Below are 17,979 nucleotides of genomic sequence, written 5' to 3' on the forward strand. Positions count from 1 at the left end.
GACCACGATGCAATGTCAGACACCAACAGTCACGGGTACCTGAGCAGCAGTAGACCTTACTTATCACGCCATTCATTCGATAGTATTTATTGAGCGCTTACTATGTGCAGAGCACTGTACTAAGCGCTTGGAATGTACAATTCGGCAACAGATAGAGACAATTCCTGCCCAATGACGGGTTTACAGTCTAATTGAGCCTGTGTACAGGCTCGGCACACAGTAAGCCCTCAATTAATACCACCGTGGGGCATAGGATCTCTGCCGCTAAATTCTAAGAGATATTTAGGTCTCTCTCCAGAGCGCACCCAGGTTCTCTACCACCTATCTCGATGAGTGCCACCGGGCATCGGGGAGACTGGACAGATGGTATGGGGAGCTCGTCGTGAACCACCAATGCTACTGCAAAAGGAAAACTAGCACCTGGACTGCTGAAAGTGACCACTGGAGTAAAGCTCCCAGAGTGTCAAGGGACAGAAAAGGTGCACTACTGAATTTTCACGGCCACAGCGTGCAAGCAAGTCTCAGCCTAACATTTTCCACCCACGGATACAATCGTTTCATTAGTACCACCGTCCTCAAATGGAAGGACAGCTCTGCTTGAAGGGGGGGGGGGGGGCTACTGATTAATTATTCAGAAGGAAAGTGAATCCATCTACAGTGCTGGGTATAGGGGAAAAGTAGTTTGCTTTAGTTTTTTTCCTGACGCTGGCAGGTGACAAAATGCCCTGAAAACTAAAAAGCCACAGGAACTGAAAATCAAGTTGAAACTGAAAATTTAAATTATGTCACAATTTTACATCAATCTACCTAAAGTGCCCATAGGATTTTAAAACTGACAAAAGCCTCCAACACTGGTGGTATAAACTCTATTTGATGCAGCAAATGCATAACTGAGGGAAACGTAAGGCACCTGAGACTTCTTCATTGGGGAACCAATTAAAACTAACACTGACTGGTATATGTTTCATATTGGGGAAATATCCAATGAAGCCTGAATATTACTTGCTAAAAGGAGCAGGGTGGCCCAGTGGAGAGTACACGGGCCTGAAAATCGAGAGGACCTGGTTCCGATCCTGACTCCATCTCTTGTCTGCTGTGTGACCTTGGCCAAATCACTTTCGCTGTGCCTCAGTTACCTCATCTGTAAAATGGGGATTAAAACTGTGAGCCCCAAGCGGGACAGGAACTGCAGCCATCCTGATTTGCTTGCATCTCCCCTAGTGCTTAATACACAGCCTGCTGCAAAGTGCTTAACAAATACCACAATTATGATGCAAAAATCAAGAGAGGCCCTATAGGAGAAGCTAAGTATCTGAAGCAAATCCAAAGTGAATCCTCTGAGTTTAAAAGAAATAAACAAAAAATAATGAAAGTGCAAACAGTTGCATTTTCTTTTGAAAATTCTCAGAAGTTACTCAAATATTATCGGCTCTGTTCCTAACATAGCCATCTGTGGTATGGGCCAACATTATTTTCCAATTAGCATCTTTTGGGAATTAGCGATGCTTAACATGACTAAATGCTAATCACACTAGATATTCTGTGAACAGAGGTCTTCAAAAGTCTGTGGCATTTGCCACTGTACCCATAAGGCAGAATTAAACAAAAAAAAAAAAAACCACACCAAATCTACAACTACTAGATTTACTAAAACGTTACCAGAAACTATAGTTTTCTTTCTTTTTTTTTTTTTTAAAGAACCCATATGAGTGGTGTTTGTTTTTTTTAAAGAAGTCATATGAATGTTTTCAAAGAGCATCAGTGCAGAAAACACAGACCACTGCCAGTATGGATTAAGATAAAGGAAAAGACACTCAAGGATCAGTAATAATTTAGGCCCAGCATTTTAAAAAATCCCCCCATACTGGAATTTAAGCAAATCAAACATGAATCCTGCAACCTCCATTTTCAAAGTCAAATGCATTTGTTTCATTTCCATTGTTAGCAGAATTGTTGAAGACAGAATTCTGGGCTGATGGACCATTAGCCTGGCCTAGAAGGGCATAGCTTATGTTCTTAATTACCTCTTGGAAGGCACTTCCCTTCCCAACTCTAGCCTATTTAAATTAGACCCTAAGGGCTAAGAAATCATCTACTCAAACAAATCACATAAACTGCAATTCCAAAGCTCTATTTCGGAAATCTCTTCATGAGTCAATGAGGTAGATATGGGCTAATGATCAGAAAAGGCGGTTTAGCACACGTAGTTTTAAAAATACCGAGGAAGCCAAACTTAAGTTTTAACAGGTTGCATCTTATTTATCTGTGTGCCTGTCACACCTAAAAACAAAAATAAAGGGAGGTGTGAGAATCGTTTTTTATTTAGGGGCTCAAATGGCCCAAACTGTCTCATGTCCCATGGATTATGACATTTCAGTTTATTGACATCATCCCCAACCTGTGCATAGAGCCTAGTACTAGGTGCTGCGGAATGGACTTGTCCCTGCCCTCAAGAAGCTTAAAATCTAATTTAATGGAGGAGAGGTGTTTCGCCTACAAGAAACCAGTCTCCTGTTCCCTTCCCTCCTAAGTCTGGGGATCAGATTGATCTGATCCAAAACGAGCTCTTCACGTGTGGCCCCGCCTGGCCCAAATCCCCACGAAGAACCGTTCAGTCTTCTGGATATGGGCTGAGCCCGTCAAGCAAGGCTGTCCAAGTGAACTGCCGATTGCTTGTATCTGCCCCTGTCCTTAGTACAGTGCCTGGCACTCAGTGAGCGTTTAACAAATACCATCACTATTATTATCTCCTGAAACGTTTCATTTTTTTTGCTTGTAGTAAGGAAAAATGAACTTGGTCAAATTATTTTTTCTGTCTTGGTGAATGCTTTCATGCATACCTTGCTACATCCCTATTGCTTACTTCTAGTTGTAAGAAAAAATTGATAACATTCAGTTCTGATATTGTGCTAGAAATTTTATTGGGGGAAGCCAGGCATACAGGAGTTGCACGACTTAAGAGTCCACAGCCTAACGTGGTGACTTCCGTGGGAAGAAGGCACAGCTCGTAGGGACGATCTCAGTTTAAACCTGGCGTGAGGCTCACAACCTGAGGGTACGGATGTCTAAGCTTGTATTCTCTGCTACTTCCTCGAACGACTGGCAACATTTTCCCAAATTCCCACGAACACACCATTTCCAAGACTGGATTGGTAGGTGGTTCTCCTAGAGAACGTGCATAACTATTGCACTCTAGTCCCTTTTACGTGGATGGGTTAGGAAGTCGAGTATTAACCCAGGATGCTAAATTCCTCCCAGAGCAAAAAATGAAGCGGTACCCAGTCAAAATATTGGTAGAACTGTAAATACGTGTCTACAGTTCAAGGAAAAAAGAAAAATTTCCACATAACATTTAACTCTCAATTATTGCCCGAGTAGACGAGAACGAATAATACAATGGAAGCGACGAAATTAGAACCCAAAGCCATCAGCTATGCAATTCTATATGCACAGTGCAACGTCCATTCAGCCCAGAATTTTGTCCTAAAAGGGTTGTGTAGAGAACCAGTGATGACAGCTAAAAGAGACGGCGGATGGGCCCTGGCTGGGAAGCAATCTGGGACAATGAAGCTGGAGAAGGAGACAGCTGAAACTTAGGCGCATTTCAGGGTGGAATAGAAGTGGGCGGTAGATGGTGAACTCATGAATAAAAAGTTGATTTTAAATTCCCTAACAAAATGACAGCAGAACCCCCATTCAAAAGAATCAAAAAAAGAGTTCCATCAATCTTCGTTTTCTGAGCTCGTGTATGCAACTACTCTCCAAGTGTTCTCAAAAACATCATTCAGGTGAAACCAAATTAGCCGACTTAACGAAAACCATCCAGAGATCAAAAATTGCTTTCAAAACATTACCGGTAAGGCGGACTGCATAGAAGTCTGGGACATATGAGACATCATCATTCCAGGCATGACTGAAGACATCATTCCGGACATCTACAATAAAAGTGTGGAAATGTTATCAAAAAGTAATGTCATTTTAACATGAAAAAAATGGAAATGTTAACACCGACACTAAAGAAAAACTAAATCAGTATGAAGCACTAAGATGGCAGCAGTCACCTACATTAATATCTCTAACTGAATCCCTATTCAAATACTCTCTGGAGTCATCTTGGTTCTTTTCTTTTTGGGTGGAATAGGAAAAGGAAAAGGTGGAACTGCGGCAACTAAGCATTCGCTTAAGGATTTTAAGGTGAGGGTGGAGGGGAAGAAAACAAACAACTAATAAGAGTGACAGAAAAGAAAAAGAAAAACACGATTACCGAAAAGGCAACATGTGGACAAGCCAAAGATTTATATTCTCTACTACAGGAACAGAGGGGCATCTTAACTCAGGGGCAGAAGATAGATTCTAGTCTCTGTTCCTCTAGACTGTAAGCTCCTTCATGGAGAGGGAATTTGTCTACCAACTCTGTTGTATCGCACGTTGTACCGTGCTCCGCATACAGTAAGCACTCAATTAAAAAAACCACTGATTGCTTGTTTGTCCCATGTCAGTCTCACCAGGCATTTTAATTTCATAAGCGTCAGTTCTGCCCTTCCCCATTAGGACTTTGAAATTATGAAATTAAAAGTGCCCCGAACTATTTCACAGAACTTTCTTCAGCCTAGCATCAAAAGGGGGAAAGAGAAGAATAAGTTTTTCAAACCTCGATCCTAATTCAGTCAGGAATTTGGGACCTACGGGACTGACCAGATGAGTAGAGGATGTATGCGATCTGAATTTGTAAATTCACCTAGCTACTAAAAATATGAAACCCAAATTGAAAAGTGGGAATTTTCAGAGGAAAAGTAAACCTACTGCCCAATTTATGACTGGGTGAGTTGAGGTCAGTATTATTTTAACCTGACTTTTTATGAAATTTGCTGTAAGTAAGAAAAGGAGGGCTGGTAAAACATTCTGGGTAAGTTTTTTTTTTTTATTTACTTAAAACACTCTCTAATTCAGGAAGTGTCAACAACTTGAATATCTGAATAATAAATAGAAGAATAAATGCAGGCAAAATAAATTCCCAAGGGAGTCTGCTCTCTGCTTATACCCAAAAAGAAGACCTCTAAAGACAATCAAGAGGGGCTTCAAAGCTTTTAGCATGTTAAATACACATTCAGTCCACACAGTTCCTAAGAGTTCAAAGCAGAGATCTAAAGGAATTGTTACCCATTAAAAACAGGAGCTGAAACAATATACCGTAAGGCCATCCATCAAAAAAACAAACATATTTACTTGATATGTCTACATAGCAACAGTCTGACACTGCATTCGGATGCAACGGATCCCATATTGAACACTCTAGTGTCTTTTAAAAAACAGACAGCAGACTTATAATTTTAGTCTCTGTAGATTCCAATGATCAAAATACAAGCTGGGAAAATTTTTTTTCCAATCTTACAGCACATAAAAAGTATAAATACAGAGGACTTATGAAGAGGGATTAACTCCAAACAACTTTTGGGAAAAGCACACATTTAACTGGAAAACGGTCTTTGAAAAAGTTTACTTATCCTCAAGCTGTTGGGAAACTTTCATGTTGCGGACCATCAGTCATTTTTTTCTTTAACAAAACAGAAGGTGGCCATTATTAACTTAATATTAATAAATCACACAAGATCAACATGCAATACGCAGCCTATATTTCCTCTAACAAGCCTATTTTTAATTGTCAACTAAAAGTACCGTTGAAAAATAATCAAGACCTAGGAAAAATGAATGTGAGAATTTCACGGTATCTGCAACAACTAAAATTCTTGGAATACTACTAAATAACCTAACTTTGTGCAGAAATCACTACATCAACTACCTTTAAAAATTGTTCAAACATGCTGACTTTCAAGATACGATGTAATCTACTCATAGATGATTCCAAATTTTTGCTCTACTGAATTACAGAACTCACTGTGAAAGTTATAAAATTTGATTATTATTTTCGTATTCAACACAAATCTGAAAAAAGAAAATGTTTCGTATTTCTAGGCTATCTTCTAAAATATTCCACCTGGCTAATATAGAAAATTCAGAAGGATCCTATTTCCTCTTAGGATCGACAGTTTTCATCATAGACGATGAGAAAACAAAAGCAGATGAGTGGTCGATATTTAGTGCCTAACGTTTGACATTCAATAAATACGCTAAATAAAAAAAGTCACCAAACTAGTTCAGTGAACATAAAACTCCTGAAAAAATTTAGACCATTTCAAGGAAGGGAAACGTAAAGGTAGGCCGGAAAATTTCACCGAATCTTCATGTCTTACTGGCCACAGATGCACATCTCATCCATCCGTTCTTCAGCTCCATGGATTTAATGTTCTCCCTAGTCATTACATAAATAATTAAAAAGCATTGGGTTGAGGAGGCAGAGACAGGTTATCACTGGGGAGAGATTGTTCTCACACATGCCTTCTCACTGGCTGATAACTGAGCTGCCTTGACTCCTCTTCCTCCCTCTAAAAAGAAAACAAAAAAAATCCTAACCCGCCCCCTGCAAAAAAAAAAAAAAAACAAGAAGAAAAGAAATGACGTTGACATATCACCAGACTGTCCGAGCTGCTTGGAACTGACCTGAAGACCCCAAGACAGTAGGACAGTGATGGGGAATAGTCTCTGCTCACTGAATAGATATGCAGATCTGTGATTTCACAGAAATCAAAGTAGGACTAGAAGTATAAAGCTTTATATGGTGTTGCCTGTAAGATGAAATCCTTGTTAAATTTGGGCTGGGGCCAAATGTCAGGTCTGGGCTAAGTTAGGCCCCAAAAGTTCTAAAGGAGTTAAAAAAAACAAAACACCAACCCCCATCCCTTCCCCCCAAAAACCACACTCTCTCCAAAGAGATATGACCTATATTGTCACGAACTGGGAATTAATTTCGTAATTTTTGCCCTATTTCATAATGCTATGATATACCTGAGATTTTAAGTGCTATTTTTTCCTTGGGAAATACATTTTTCACATTAAAAGAATCACAATCCTATTTTTGTTCAGATGCCATTTATAGAAAAACCACAATTTCATCAGCAAATATCATTCCATTTAAAGAGCCGCAACCGATTTTGGTGAAAATTTCTTTAAACTAGGAAGCTCCGGAGCCTCCGGAGCCTGAACAAATTCACGGCCTTTAGCTGCCTTCCTTTTGTTTCTTTCAAGTGCAAAATCTGAGAAACAAACACACCCAAGCCACAAAACCCCGTGATGTTTTTTAATGAAAATTAACGATGCTTTTGGCCAATTGACCTGAAAAAACAAGCACCGGTCACAGGTCTTGTTGTACGTGATTTCATAAATACTAAGAAGTTGGTATTTTCAAAATATGACTGGAATTGACACCGTGTGACTGTGACCTCAAGCGAGTCGCTTAACTTCTCTGTGCCTCAGTTTCCTCAGCTGTAAAATGGGGGTTAAATTCTCCCTCCCAGTTATACTGTGAGCCCCACGCGGGACAGGGACAGCGAACACCTGATTGACTTGTAACTACTCTGTTTGACAGATAGTAAGTGCTTAAATACCATTAAAACCGCTTTATTTTATTTTCTAAAAAAGGAGAAAAAAGAAATCTCATCGCTCAAGAACTAAGCTGGCATGTGTAAGTCTGGCTACCAGCAGTCCAGAAGGGATTTTTTCCAGTGGCGTCACAATTTACAGCCGAATACGAATGCACTGGCAAATCTGGCTGGAGACGGTCGCCGCTCTTTCAGTCTTCACTTTCTAGACCGAGAAACTGGGCATATACTAGGGGATCGAGATACCTTTCCTTGATGGGGTGTGGTACCACATCAAAACCAGGGGAAAATGATCAAGACAAAGGCTTTTCCACCGCAAGAACTGAGGCCAGCAAGCTTGGAAAGAGGTTGGACTAAGGAAGGTGAACCCGTGTGATTCACAGAAATGTCTTGGAGCTTAACTGGAGTTACCGTCACCATCTAAAATCATAAAATCATAGAGCGAAGATCTTGAGAAATCACCACCCATCAGTTTCAGCCTCCTGTCACCAGAGATATACTTAGAACCGTTCTGATAAGGGAACTAGCTCAGTCTAAAACCCCAGGTATCACCAATCCCGCCAAGAATCTGTCTACTCTAAATCCCTCCTACTGCAGAGACACCACTGTCTTCGTGCTCGGTGGGGTTTTGGAACAGATGGACGCCGTCCTCGAACAATCATCCTTCGTAGACCTGCGAGATTCCAAAGCCTGCCTTTTTTTTTCCCGGAAGCAACCGGTGCGCCCTAAAACTAGGCCACTCGGGCGTCTCAGCGGCGTCTAAATGAAGATGTATTCATAAAGCCGTGAGAAAGTCACCCTCGGAGAAAAGTTATACTCACACCACCTTTTGGTTCAGAAAACAAAATGCGGATAACCTACCTTATTTGAGACTCTCCTTCTGGGGGATGAATAAACTGATCTGAGCACATACTGCCGACTCGCTCAGGCAGGGGATCTGGGAGTTCATCAGGTTTCGATGGATTGGACCTGGGTCAGACAGGCCGGCCAGATTTCTAAGACTCCATCGACCAAAAACTCCTCCCCACTGGCTCTGAAGCACTCAATCCCCTTGCCCGCTCCTACCTCACTCTTCTCCTACTACAACCCAGCCCGCATACTTCATTTCTCCAATGCTGACCTTCACGCTGCGCTTCGATCTCGTCTATTTCGCTGCCGACCTCTTGCCCGCATCCTCCCTTTGGCCTGGAGAGCCCTCCCTCCTCGTATCCGACAGATTATTGCTCTCCCCCATTTCGAAACCTTATTGAAGGCCCATCTCCTGCAAGAGGCCTTCCCTAAGCCCTCCTCTCTTTTTCTCCCACTTCCCTTCTGGGTCGCCCTGACTTGCTCCCTTCGTTCACCCTCCCTCCCAGTCCCACCGCACAAACATATATATCTATTTACTTATACGTTCGTCTCCTCTAGACTGTGAGATCGTTCTGGGCAAGGAATGTGTCTGTCTGTTGTTTGTACTGTTTTCTCTCAAGCGCTCAGAATAGTGCTTTGCAATCAATAAGCACTCAATAAATACGAAAATGCATGAACTGCCGTCTTTCCACTTCCCAATTTCTTTTCATCAAGATCTCTTTCGTCCAGTTAGTTTCTTATTCAACTTATACTTTTCTCCTTAAAATCAGCACTTTTTTTTACCCTTTGGTTGCTCCCCCTCCCCCACGTCAAACAGCAATTCCTTATCGAGGGCTTTATAGTAATCACCTCTCCATCTCCTGTTGACCTTTTTGATTCAGGACACCTCCTTCCTCAACTTACTGTACCTCGACCTCATCTATCACACGACCGACCCCTTGCCCGAGTTCTCCCTCTGGCCTAGAATTCCCTCCCCTTTCACATATAAAAGCCCACCATTCTCCCCACCTTCAAGGCCTTATTAAAATCACATCTCCAAGGTCTTTCTCGACTAAGCCCTCCCCTGTACTCCCGCTCCCTTCAGAGTCACCTACATACTTGGGTCTGTATCTTCTAAGCCCCTGATATTCACCCCACCCTCAACCTCACAGCACTGATGTACAGACCCACGGTTTATTTTAATCTTGCTCCCCTTCTAGACTATAAGCTCCTTGCGGGCAGGGAGTATCTGTCGCACTGCTTGGCATAGTTTGAGCTCAAAACATGTCCACTCTGTCCTATCCTCATCATAAACTTGTGTTCAATCTGCGTAGCAGAAACAAGAGAATAAATAAAATCACGTTTATAACAGTCCTTTAGGTGTGTTCCAGGCCTCGTTCTGATGCTCTCAAGTTTGGCATTTCACATGGCCTTCCGACCCCCAAGTAGCTGCCCCACGCGGAGTCACAGAGGATTAAATTGGGCTCCTACATCACAGAACCTATCTGAAAGGAAATGTAATTAGAAAGAAAATAAAAATGGGGGGGGGGGGGGGAGAACGCTGTCATGGATCACTGCTCAAACTAAGCTGCTGACTTCCCCTCGCATCTTCCGTACTTCTTGGCAAAGTAGGGGCAGAAAACCTCTTTGGAGCATAAAATAGAGCTAACATTCCCAACACAAAAGCCTATAACTATCAAAAAATTAACATCAAGTATTTCTGCCAACCTCCCACATACTTTAATCGGTTCTAGCTCAGTGAGTGTGGGCATTCATCGATACAAAAACCCCAAAGTTCCGAAACTTCAGGCTCTGCAGAAACATTTCAGACAACAGAATGGCATCTGCTGGGAGTTGACACCGATTTCCTGATTAAGGACGATCCAGGTCTGGCTTCCCTCTGACCTCTGGCTTTCTGGACAGTCCACTGCTCGTTAGCCTCTCCACCAAAAGGCGGGTAGAAAAGAAATTCACGGAGACGAAAAACCAGCCATAGCCGACCGTACCTGCGGCTCGAGAACGGTACTTATGGTCACTGATGGAGAGCCCGGGGAGGGTGTGAAGCGCGACTTTTCTGTTGGCTGGAGAAGTGCGGGGCTCCGGGGTGTTGCCCGCGATATTTACAAGAGCCAAGAAGAAGGCCCCCAAAATCGCAGGGCCGAATGACTCGCCATTGACCTTGCACTTGGAAGCGAACATAGGAAGAAACCACAAAGCACGACTAGAGTGTCTGAATGGAAATGCTCTCTGGTGGGAAGTAATGCTACATGGAAAACGGTTACTGCAGCACCAGCACAGATTAAAAGCCCTCGAGGCAAATGTGACCAGCATCACAAAGGTTATATCCATCACCGTGAGGGTTACTTCAAAATACTTGAAAAAAAAGATTAAAAAAAAAAATATTCACATACGAAATGACTAGCCGGTGGCTTGGTTTGGAGGGAAGGGGGGGTGGGAAACAGTGCTGCGGCATCGGATAGCAAGGGGAAGCAGGTCAATCCCTTGCAAAACTTACCTCGATCGGCCCAATGGAAACAGAAGGCCCCAGAAAAGAGAGAAGCAGCTGGCAGTAGCAAATTGTTTTATTTTATCTTTCTGTGGAAAGAAACTAATTTTAAATAAGAACCAGAGCATGTAGAGAGAGAATAAATATATATTTTTAAAAGCCCAATATCTAGTTTGAGCAGCTCTACAAAGCAAGCAAGAGCTCCCCGCGGCTCAGTCGCCGCAGAGAACGGGAGAGACATCAGAGGACCCCCTCCTCCACCGCTAAGGGAATGACATTATGAAGGCACAGGGAGTCACTCTTTCAAGTCAACCGCCTCCGAGGGAAGACCGCCTTTCCAATTATTCTTCCGGCGTTGCCAGGGGAGGCACGGGGGGGGAACTACTCAACGTAGACGCAATCCTCTCCTATCCTGGGGATGCCCGGAAAGACGACCTCTTCCTCCGCCCGCTGGCCGGACGGTCCGCAGATCGACTTGAAATCGGAGCTTGAACAGACTCGAACGAAAGAGCACCAAGCTCAGTCCTTGAAATCTGGACAGCTTCAGTATCCAGAGTAACCCAGCGACTTTCGGGGTATCGCATACAGCACCTAGCACCCTGAGGGCACCCGAGTACAAGCCACCGATGCTGCCTCAGTTTTGGCTCTCTCTCCTACTTCACAGTCTAGGCTCTGAACTCCAGCACGAGTCCCCGAGCCGCCTCAGCGACACTTCAGACCGAACTCGAGATTTTTCAACGGAGACCCTACACTCAAGACGGAAGGGACTGACAGCTCTGAAGCCGGAGTGGAGGAGAGCACAACAGTGTACAATCTAAATAATGCCGTTTCAGTTAGCCCGTGTAGGAGAAACATGAACGATGAATGACCTACTTGTCCCTTTTCTTACGGAAAACCTGGGTTGGAGAAAGGAAGATGGAGGGACACGTCTTAAGGGATTCTAGGTGACACTTGCCTAAATTTCAGCGCAAACTGTTAACTGTTGACTTGGGAAGATCCACAAAATATAATGTGAACAGACTAGATTTCTAGCTCTGAGATGAGATCGACATGCTGGAAGACAAAACCATTACACCAAACGCACGACTAATTGCACACTGTTCCTTAAACAGAACACGCACACGCCTCACCTGTACCTACTGCTGTCAAAGTAAATTTTAGGTGTCTTAAAACGGGAAAGAATGAATTCAAGTTATCAGCGTGTCAGAATCAGAAAATGGGATAACGCCTGCAAGCCAACGTTGCACTGACCCTTTATTTTAACGGAAACACTAAATCCTCAATCCGTTTCCTGCGGCGTTTGAACGGTCTTACACTCTTTCCAGAGTGATGTCAGGAAGAACAAGGATAAAAAGCCGTCTTACTTGTCCCATTGCGTGTCCACCCATTGAGGACATCATTTGCGGCATCATTCCGTGTGGAACAGGTGGCATATTTGGTGGTCTCTGGCCCATTGGGTGAATTCCCATGGGAGGATAGTGCATGCCCGGGTGCCCCATCTGAAAAAGAATGTTCAAAAGGAAACATCAGCTTAAAATGCAATATACAGGAATGCTCGCTCACTCGTTCTAGCGGCACCACATCTGGCTTACTCCAGTAACCCTGAGAACGTGTTCCTCTCGTTCCATTTCACCGACGGAATTACACGCGCTCGTACAGCGCGAGGGACGCTCGCACCGTTCACGCTGGTGACGGGCCCAGCTCCAATAAGGAGTAGGTCACTAAAAATAGGACTGGAAAAGCAAAGTGTAGAATCAAGGACGGTGAACGCCAATTCACAAGTAAGGGAGAACCACCCGCTCCTGTCACGCCGAGGGGGAAGTGGGAGAGGGGGAAGACGCTGATCTTCAGCCGGGCCCAGCCCCATCCGGTAATAAAGGGCCACCCCAATTGCGGTACCTGAAGTGCGCATCACGGGCCAGGCGCCGTGCGAGGCGTTGGGATAGATACGAGATTATCGCGTACCTGCCCCAGCGCTTAGAACAGTGCTCGGCACGTAGTAAGCGCTTAACAAACGCCAGCATTATTATGATGTCGGACACAGTACTTGTCCCGCGTCGGGCTGAGTCGGAGGGAGAAGGGGGTATCGAAAGCCCCCGATGACACACGAGGAAACTGAGGCCTAGAGAACTGAAGTGACCCGCCCAAGGTCGCACGGCAGTCAAGTGGCAGATCTGGGATTAGAACCCAGGTCCCCGGGCTCCCCTGTCCTTTCCACTAGGCCACGCAGCTTGGTAAAGCAGGCACCTGTCCCCCTGACAGTACCCACACCGACAAGGTAGGCTGAAAAATAAGTAGCCCTTTAAAGTGTCATTTTGGAATAATAAAACAGGGTGGCAATAAAAAAGCAAAGACTTCCTTCCCAACCTCAAGGCAGGGGCTAGCCGTAAAAAGACATCCAAGAGCCGGGAGAGAACTATCGCTCGCACAGCACCCCGAGAACTAGTTAAGAAAAAACAAAACACTGGCCCCCGTGTACCTTTCCAAACATAATGGGCAGGGACCGTGTCTACGAATTTCGTCCTGCCTTCCTCTCCCCCAAGCGCGGAGTACAGTACTCTGCACATAGTAAGCGCTCAATAAATACTATTGAATAAATACTATTGAATGAATGCCCACGGTCAGCACTTAATAATAATAATTAGGGCACTGGTTCAGCGCTTACTATGTGCAGAGCACTGTTCTAAGCGCTGGGGGGGGGGGGGGGGGATCCAGGGTGATCAGATTGTCCCACGTGGGGCTCACTTTTTTTTAATCCCCCTTTTTACAGATGAGGTCACTGAGGCCCAGGGAAGCCAAGTGACTTGCCCGAGGTCACACAGCAGACGAGGGGCGGGGGCGGGATTAGAACCCACGACCTCTGACTCCCAAGCCCGGGCTCCTTCCACCGAGCCACGCCGCTTCTCTAACTACAACTGACCGCCGCTCTACACATACCTCATTAACGGGCAGGGAGAGTGTCTGCTAATTCTGTTGTATTGGTACTCTCCCAAGCGCTTAGCACGGTGCTCTGCACACAGTAAGCGCTCAATAAATACCACGGACTGAAAAATAAACGAGACAAGCTTCTTCGGAAAAGGTGGCCTCTGCAGGCGGAGGGCGACCAAACTCCAAACCTGCTGGGATCAGGGATTCTCTCTCCTTACGGCTCTATCGTACTTTCCAGGCACTTAGCACAGCGCTCTGCACGCAAGAGCGGGTGCTCAATAAACACGACCGAAAGAAAATACGAGACAAGGCCCCCGTCCAACTCGATTACTTTCTATCTCCCCCAGCGCTTAGAACGGGGCCGCTTGGCCCCTAGTAAGCGCTTGACGCAGCGTGGCGCAGTGGAAAGAGCACGGGGCTTTGGAGTCAGAGCTCATGAGTTCAAATCCCAGCTCTGCCCCGTGTCGGCTGTGTGACTGTGGGCAAGTCACTTCACTTCTCTGGGCCTCGGTTCCCTCATCTGTAAAATGGGGATGAAGACTGTGAGCCCCAGGTGGGACCACCTGATTCCCCCGTGTCTACCCCAGCGCTTAGAACAGTGCTCTGCACATAGTAAGCGCTTAACAAATACCAACATTTTAACGGATACCTTTCTTTCTCTTCTTCTTCTGTGCCTCATCCATTCATCCGCTCGTATTTACTGAGCATTTGCTGTGTGCAGAGCACTGTGCTAGGCGCTTGGAAAGGACAATTCGGCGGCGGGGACAATCCCTGCCCAACAACGGGCTCACAGTCGAGAAACCTCAGTGACCTCATCTGTAAAATGGAGCTGGAGTCTGCGCGCCCCGTGCGGGACAGGGACCGTGTCCCAACTTGAGGACCTTGCATCTACCTCAGCGCTTAGCACGCAGTAAGGGCTTAACAAATACCCTTCTTCTTCTTCTGTGCCTCGGTTGCCTCATCTGTAAAAGGGGATGGAGACGGTGGCCCAGCTTCATTACCTCGCATCTCCCCGCAGAGCGCTTAGCACGCCCTAAGGGCTTAACTAATACCGACGTCGTTCTTCTTATTTTTCTCGTTTTTAATTTTTACTAGTAAAAATACCAATTTTTATTATTGTTTTGGAGAAGCGGCGCGGCGCGGCGGAAAGGGCCCGGGCTTCGGAGTCAGGGGTCATGAGTTCGACTCCCGGCTCCGCCGCTTGGCGGCTGGGTGACCGTGGGCGAGTCGCTTCGTGGCTCAGTGGAAAGAGCCCGGGCTTCGGAGTCGGAGTTCGTGGGTTCGAATCCCCGGCTCGGCCACTCGTCAGCTGGGTGACTCTGGGCAAGTCACTTGACTTCTCTGTGCCTCAGTTACCTCGTCTGTAAAATGGGGATGAAGACTGTGGGCCCCACGCGGGACAACCCGATTCCCCCGTGTCTACCCCAGCGCTTAGAACGGTGCTCGGCACGTAGTGAGCGCTTAACGAATACCAAATACCAACGCTCTCTGGGCCTCAGTTCCCTCCTCTGTAAAATGGGAGAGTAAAAGTGTGTCAGCCCCACGTGGGACAACCTGATGACCCTGTATCTCCCCCAGCGCTTAGAACAGTGCTCGGCGCCTAGTAAGCGCTTAACCAACACCAACGTTATTATTTTCTGGGCCTCTGTGTCCTCATCTGTAAGACGGGGATGGGGACGGTGCCCCGACCCGATTCCCCCGCAACTCCCCGCAGCGCTTAGCACACCGTAAGGGCTTAACTAAATACCATCATCACTAGTGTCTTCTGGGCCTCGGTGACCTCATCTGTAAAACGGGGACGGAGACGGGGCGCCCCGGGCGGGGACGGTGCCCCGACCTGATTCGCCTGCATCTCCCCGCAGCGCTTAGCACGTAGCAAGCGTTTACCAAACACCCCTATCATTTATTCAGTAGTATTTATTGAGCGCTTACCCCGCCCCCCCCCCCGGTGCCTCCGTGACCTCATCTGTAAAAGGGGTGACAGGGACGGTGCCCCGACCTGATCCCCGCCTGCATCTCCCCGCAGCGCTTAGCACGTAGCAAGCGCTTACCAAATACCCCTATCATTCATTCGGTAGTATTTATCGGGCGCTTACTATTACCGTTCCTGAGCCTCGGTGACCTCACCTGTAAAAGGGGGACAGGGACGGTGCCCCGACCTGATCCCCCCCTGCATCTCCCCGCAGCGCTTAGCACATATTCATTCATTCATTCATTAAATAGTATTTATTGAGCGCTTCCTTTGTGCAGAGCACCGTACTAAGCACTTGGAATGAACAAGTCGGCAACAGATAGAGAGGGTCCCTGCCGTTTGACGGGCTTAGGGTCTAATCGGGGGAGATAGCACCTAGCAAGCGCTTTATCAAATACCTCTATCATTCATTTGGTAGTATTTATCAAGCGCTTACTATTACTGTTCCTGTGCCTCCGTGACCTCATCTGTAAAAGGGGGACAGGGACGGTGCCCCGACCTGATCAGCGTGGCTCAGTGGCAAGAGCACGGGCTTTGCAGTCAGGGCTACTTGTCGGCTGTGTGACTGCGGGCAAGTCACTTAACTTCTCTGTGCCTCAGTTCCCTCATCTGGAAAAAAATGGGGATTAAGCCTGGGAGCCCCACGTGGGACCACCTGATTCCCCCGGGTCTCCCCCAGCGCTTAGGACAGTGCTCGGCACACAGTAAGCGCTTAACAAACACCAACATTATCATCCCCCCCTGCATGTCCCCGCGGCGCTCAGCACGTAGCCAGCGCTTACCAAACGCCCCTATCATCTTTCCTTTGCAAAAGGGGGACGGGGCGGGTGCCCCCGACTTGCCGTGTGACCTCGGGCCAGTCACTTCCCCGGTCCGGGTCGGTCCTCCGTCCCCTCCTCTCGAAAAGGGGGGAATGAGGCCTGGGAGCCCCACGTGGGACCGCCCCGTGCCTGCCCCAGCGCTTAGAACAGTGCTCGGCACCTAGTGAGCGCTTCGCCAACACCCACGTGATGATGATGATGATGATTATTATTATTATTCCCCCTTCCTGCAGCGTTTCGCCCAGTGCTCGCGCCCCCCCGTTAGTGGGAAGGGGGAGCCGGGCCCGGCGGGGGCCGGGGACGCCGCCCCGCCTCCCCCGCCCAATGGTCCATTCCCAGCGCTTAGTACAGTGCCCTGCACGTAGGGAGTACTCAATACGGCTGGATTTAGGAGTGCACGGCGCCCCTCTCCGCAGCGCTTCGCCCAGCGTTTGCGCCCCCCGTTAGTGGGAGGGGAAGGGCCCGGGGACTCTTCCCCGCCTCCCCCGCCCACTGGTCCATTCCCAGCGCTTAGTACAGTGCCCCGCACGTAGCAGGCGCTCCATAAATAGGACTGAATGAAGAAATGAATGAATGAATGAATGAACGCACGTCGCCCCTCCCCGCGGCGCTTCCACCCCCGGCTAGTGGGAGGGGAAGGGTCGGGCGGGGACCAGCGACACGCTGCCTCACCTCCAGCGCCCGAGGCTCCATTCCAGGCGCTCAGCACAGCGCCCTGCGCGGAGTAGGCGCTCAATCGATCCGAGGGAATCCAAGAGTGCCCGCCGCCCCTCTCCGCAGCGCTTCGCCCAGCAATTGCGCCCTTGGTTAGGGGGAGGGGAAGCGCCTGGCGGGGACCGGGGGGGGGGGGGCTCTTCCCCGGCCCCGTGCTCCATCCCGGGCGCTCAGCACAGCGCCCCGCCCCTAGTAAGCGCCCCATCAGCACCACTAAATTTAGGAGTGCCCGCCGCCCCTCTCCGCGGGGCTTCCACCCCGGGTTCAGAGTGCGGGGGGTGGGGGGAGGGGAAGGGCCCGCCCGCAGCTCCTAATTCCAAGCGCTCCGCAGCCTCCATCAAGAGGAGCGAAGGAGGAGGGGGGGGGGGGGGCGCAGCGTTGGGCGCAGGGCTTGGGGGGCGCGCGCGCGGCCTTTGTGCGCGCGCCCCTCCCCCCCCCCCGGCCGCGGCCGGGCCTTACCGCGGGGCGTCTCCTCAGGTAACCGTCGGCCGGGGCCCGGGGCGCGGCGGCCGGGCTCCGGTCCGCGCCGGCCTGAGGCGGGGAGGGGGGGCGGCCCTCGGCTGCGTCACTCACCATCAGGCCTCCGCCGCCTCCTCGCTCGGCTCCCGCGCCCGGCCTCATCGTGGGGCTCAGGCCTCCGGACCCTCCTCCTCCTCCGGCTCCGCCGCCGCCGCCTCCTCCGCCTCCTCCGCCGCCGCCGCGCCGCCGGCCGCC

The 17,979-nt window shown here is 48.0% G+C and overlaps 1 protein-coding gene across 4 annotated transcripts in view; it reads right to left on the bottom strand.

Moving 5' to 3' along the window:
* PRPF40A (pre-mRNA processing factor 40 homolog A) overlaps nt 1-17,938 on the bottom strand; it is a 36,794-nt gene extending 18,856 nt beyond the window's left edge. For all 4 annotated transcript variants that reach the window (XM_029071730.2, XM_029071729.2, XM_029071728.2 and 1 more), the window contains exons 1-3: nt 17,839-17,938; nt 12,195-12,329; nt 3,855-3,935 (exon numbers count right to left, since the gene is read on the bottom strand). In XM_029071730.2, the coding sequence (XP_028927563.1) occupies nt 3,855-3,935; nt 12,195-12,329; nt 17,839-17,886 (264 nt within the window). In that variant the 5' untranslated portion in view covers nt 17,887-17,938. The remainder of the gene's footprint in view (nt 1-3,854; nt 3,936-12,194; nt 12,330-17,838) is intronic.
* Nucleotides 17,939-17,979: the final 41 nt, after the last annotated feature.

The sequence above is a fragment of the Ornithorhynchus anatinus genome, chromosome 9 (assembly GCF_004115215.2).
Source record: "Ornithorhynchus anatinus isolate Pmale09 chromosome 9, mOrnAna1.pri.v4, whole genome shotgun sequence".
NCBI lineage: Eukaryota > Metazoa > Chordata > Mammalia > Monotremata > Ornithorhynchidae > Ornithorhynchus > Ornithorhynchus anatinus.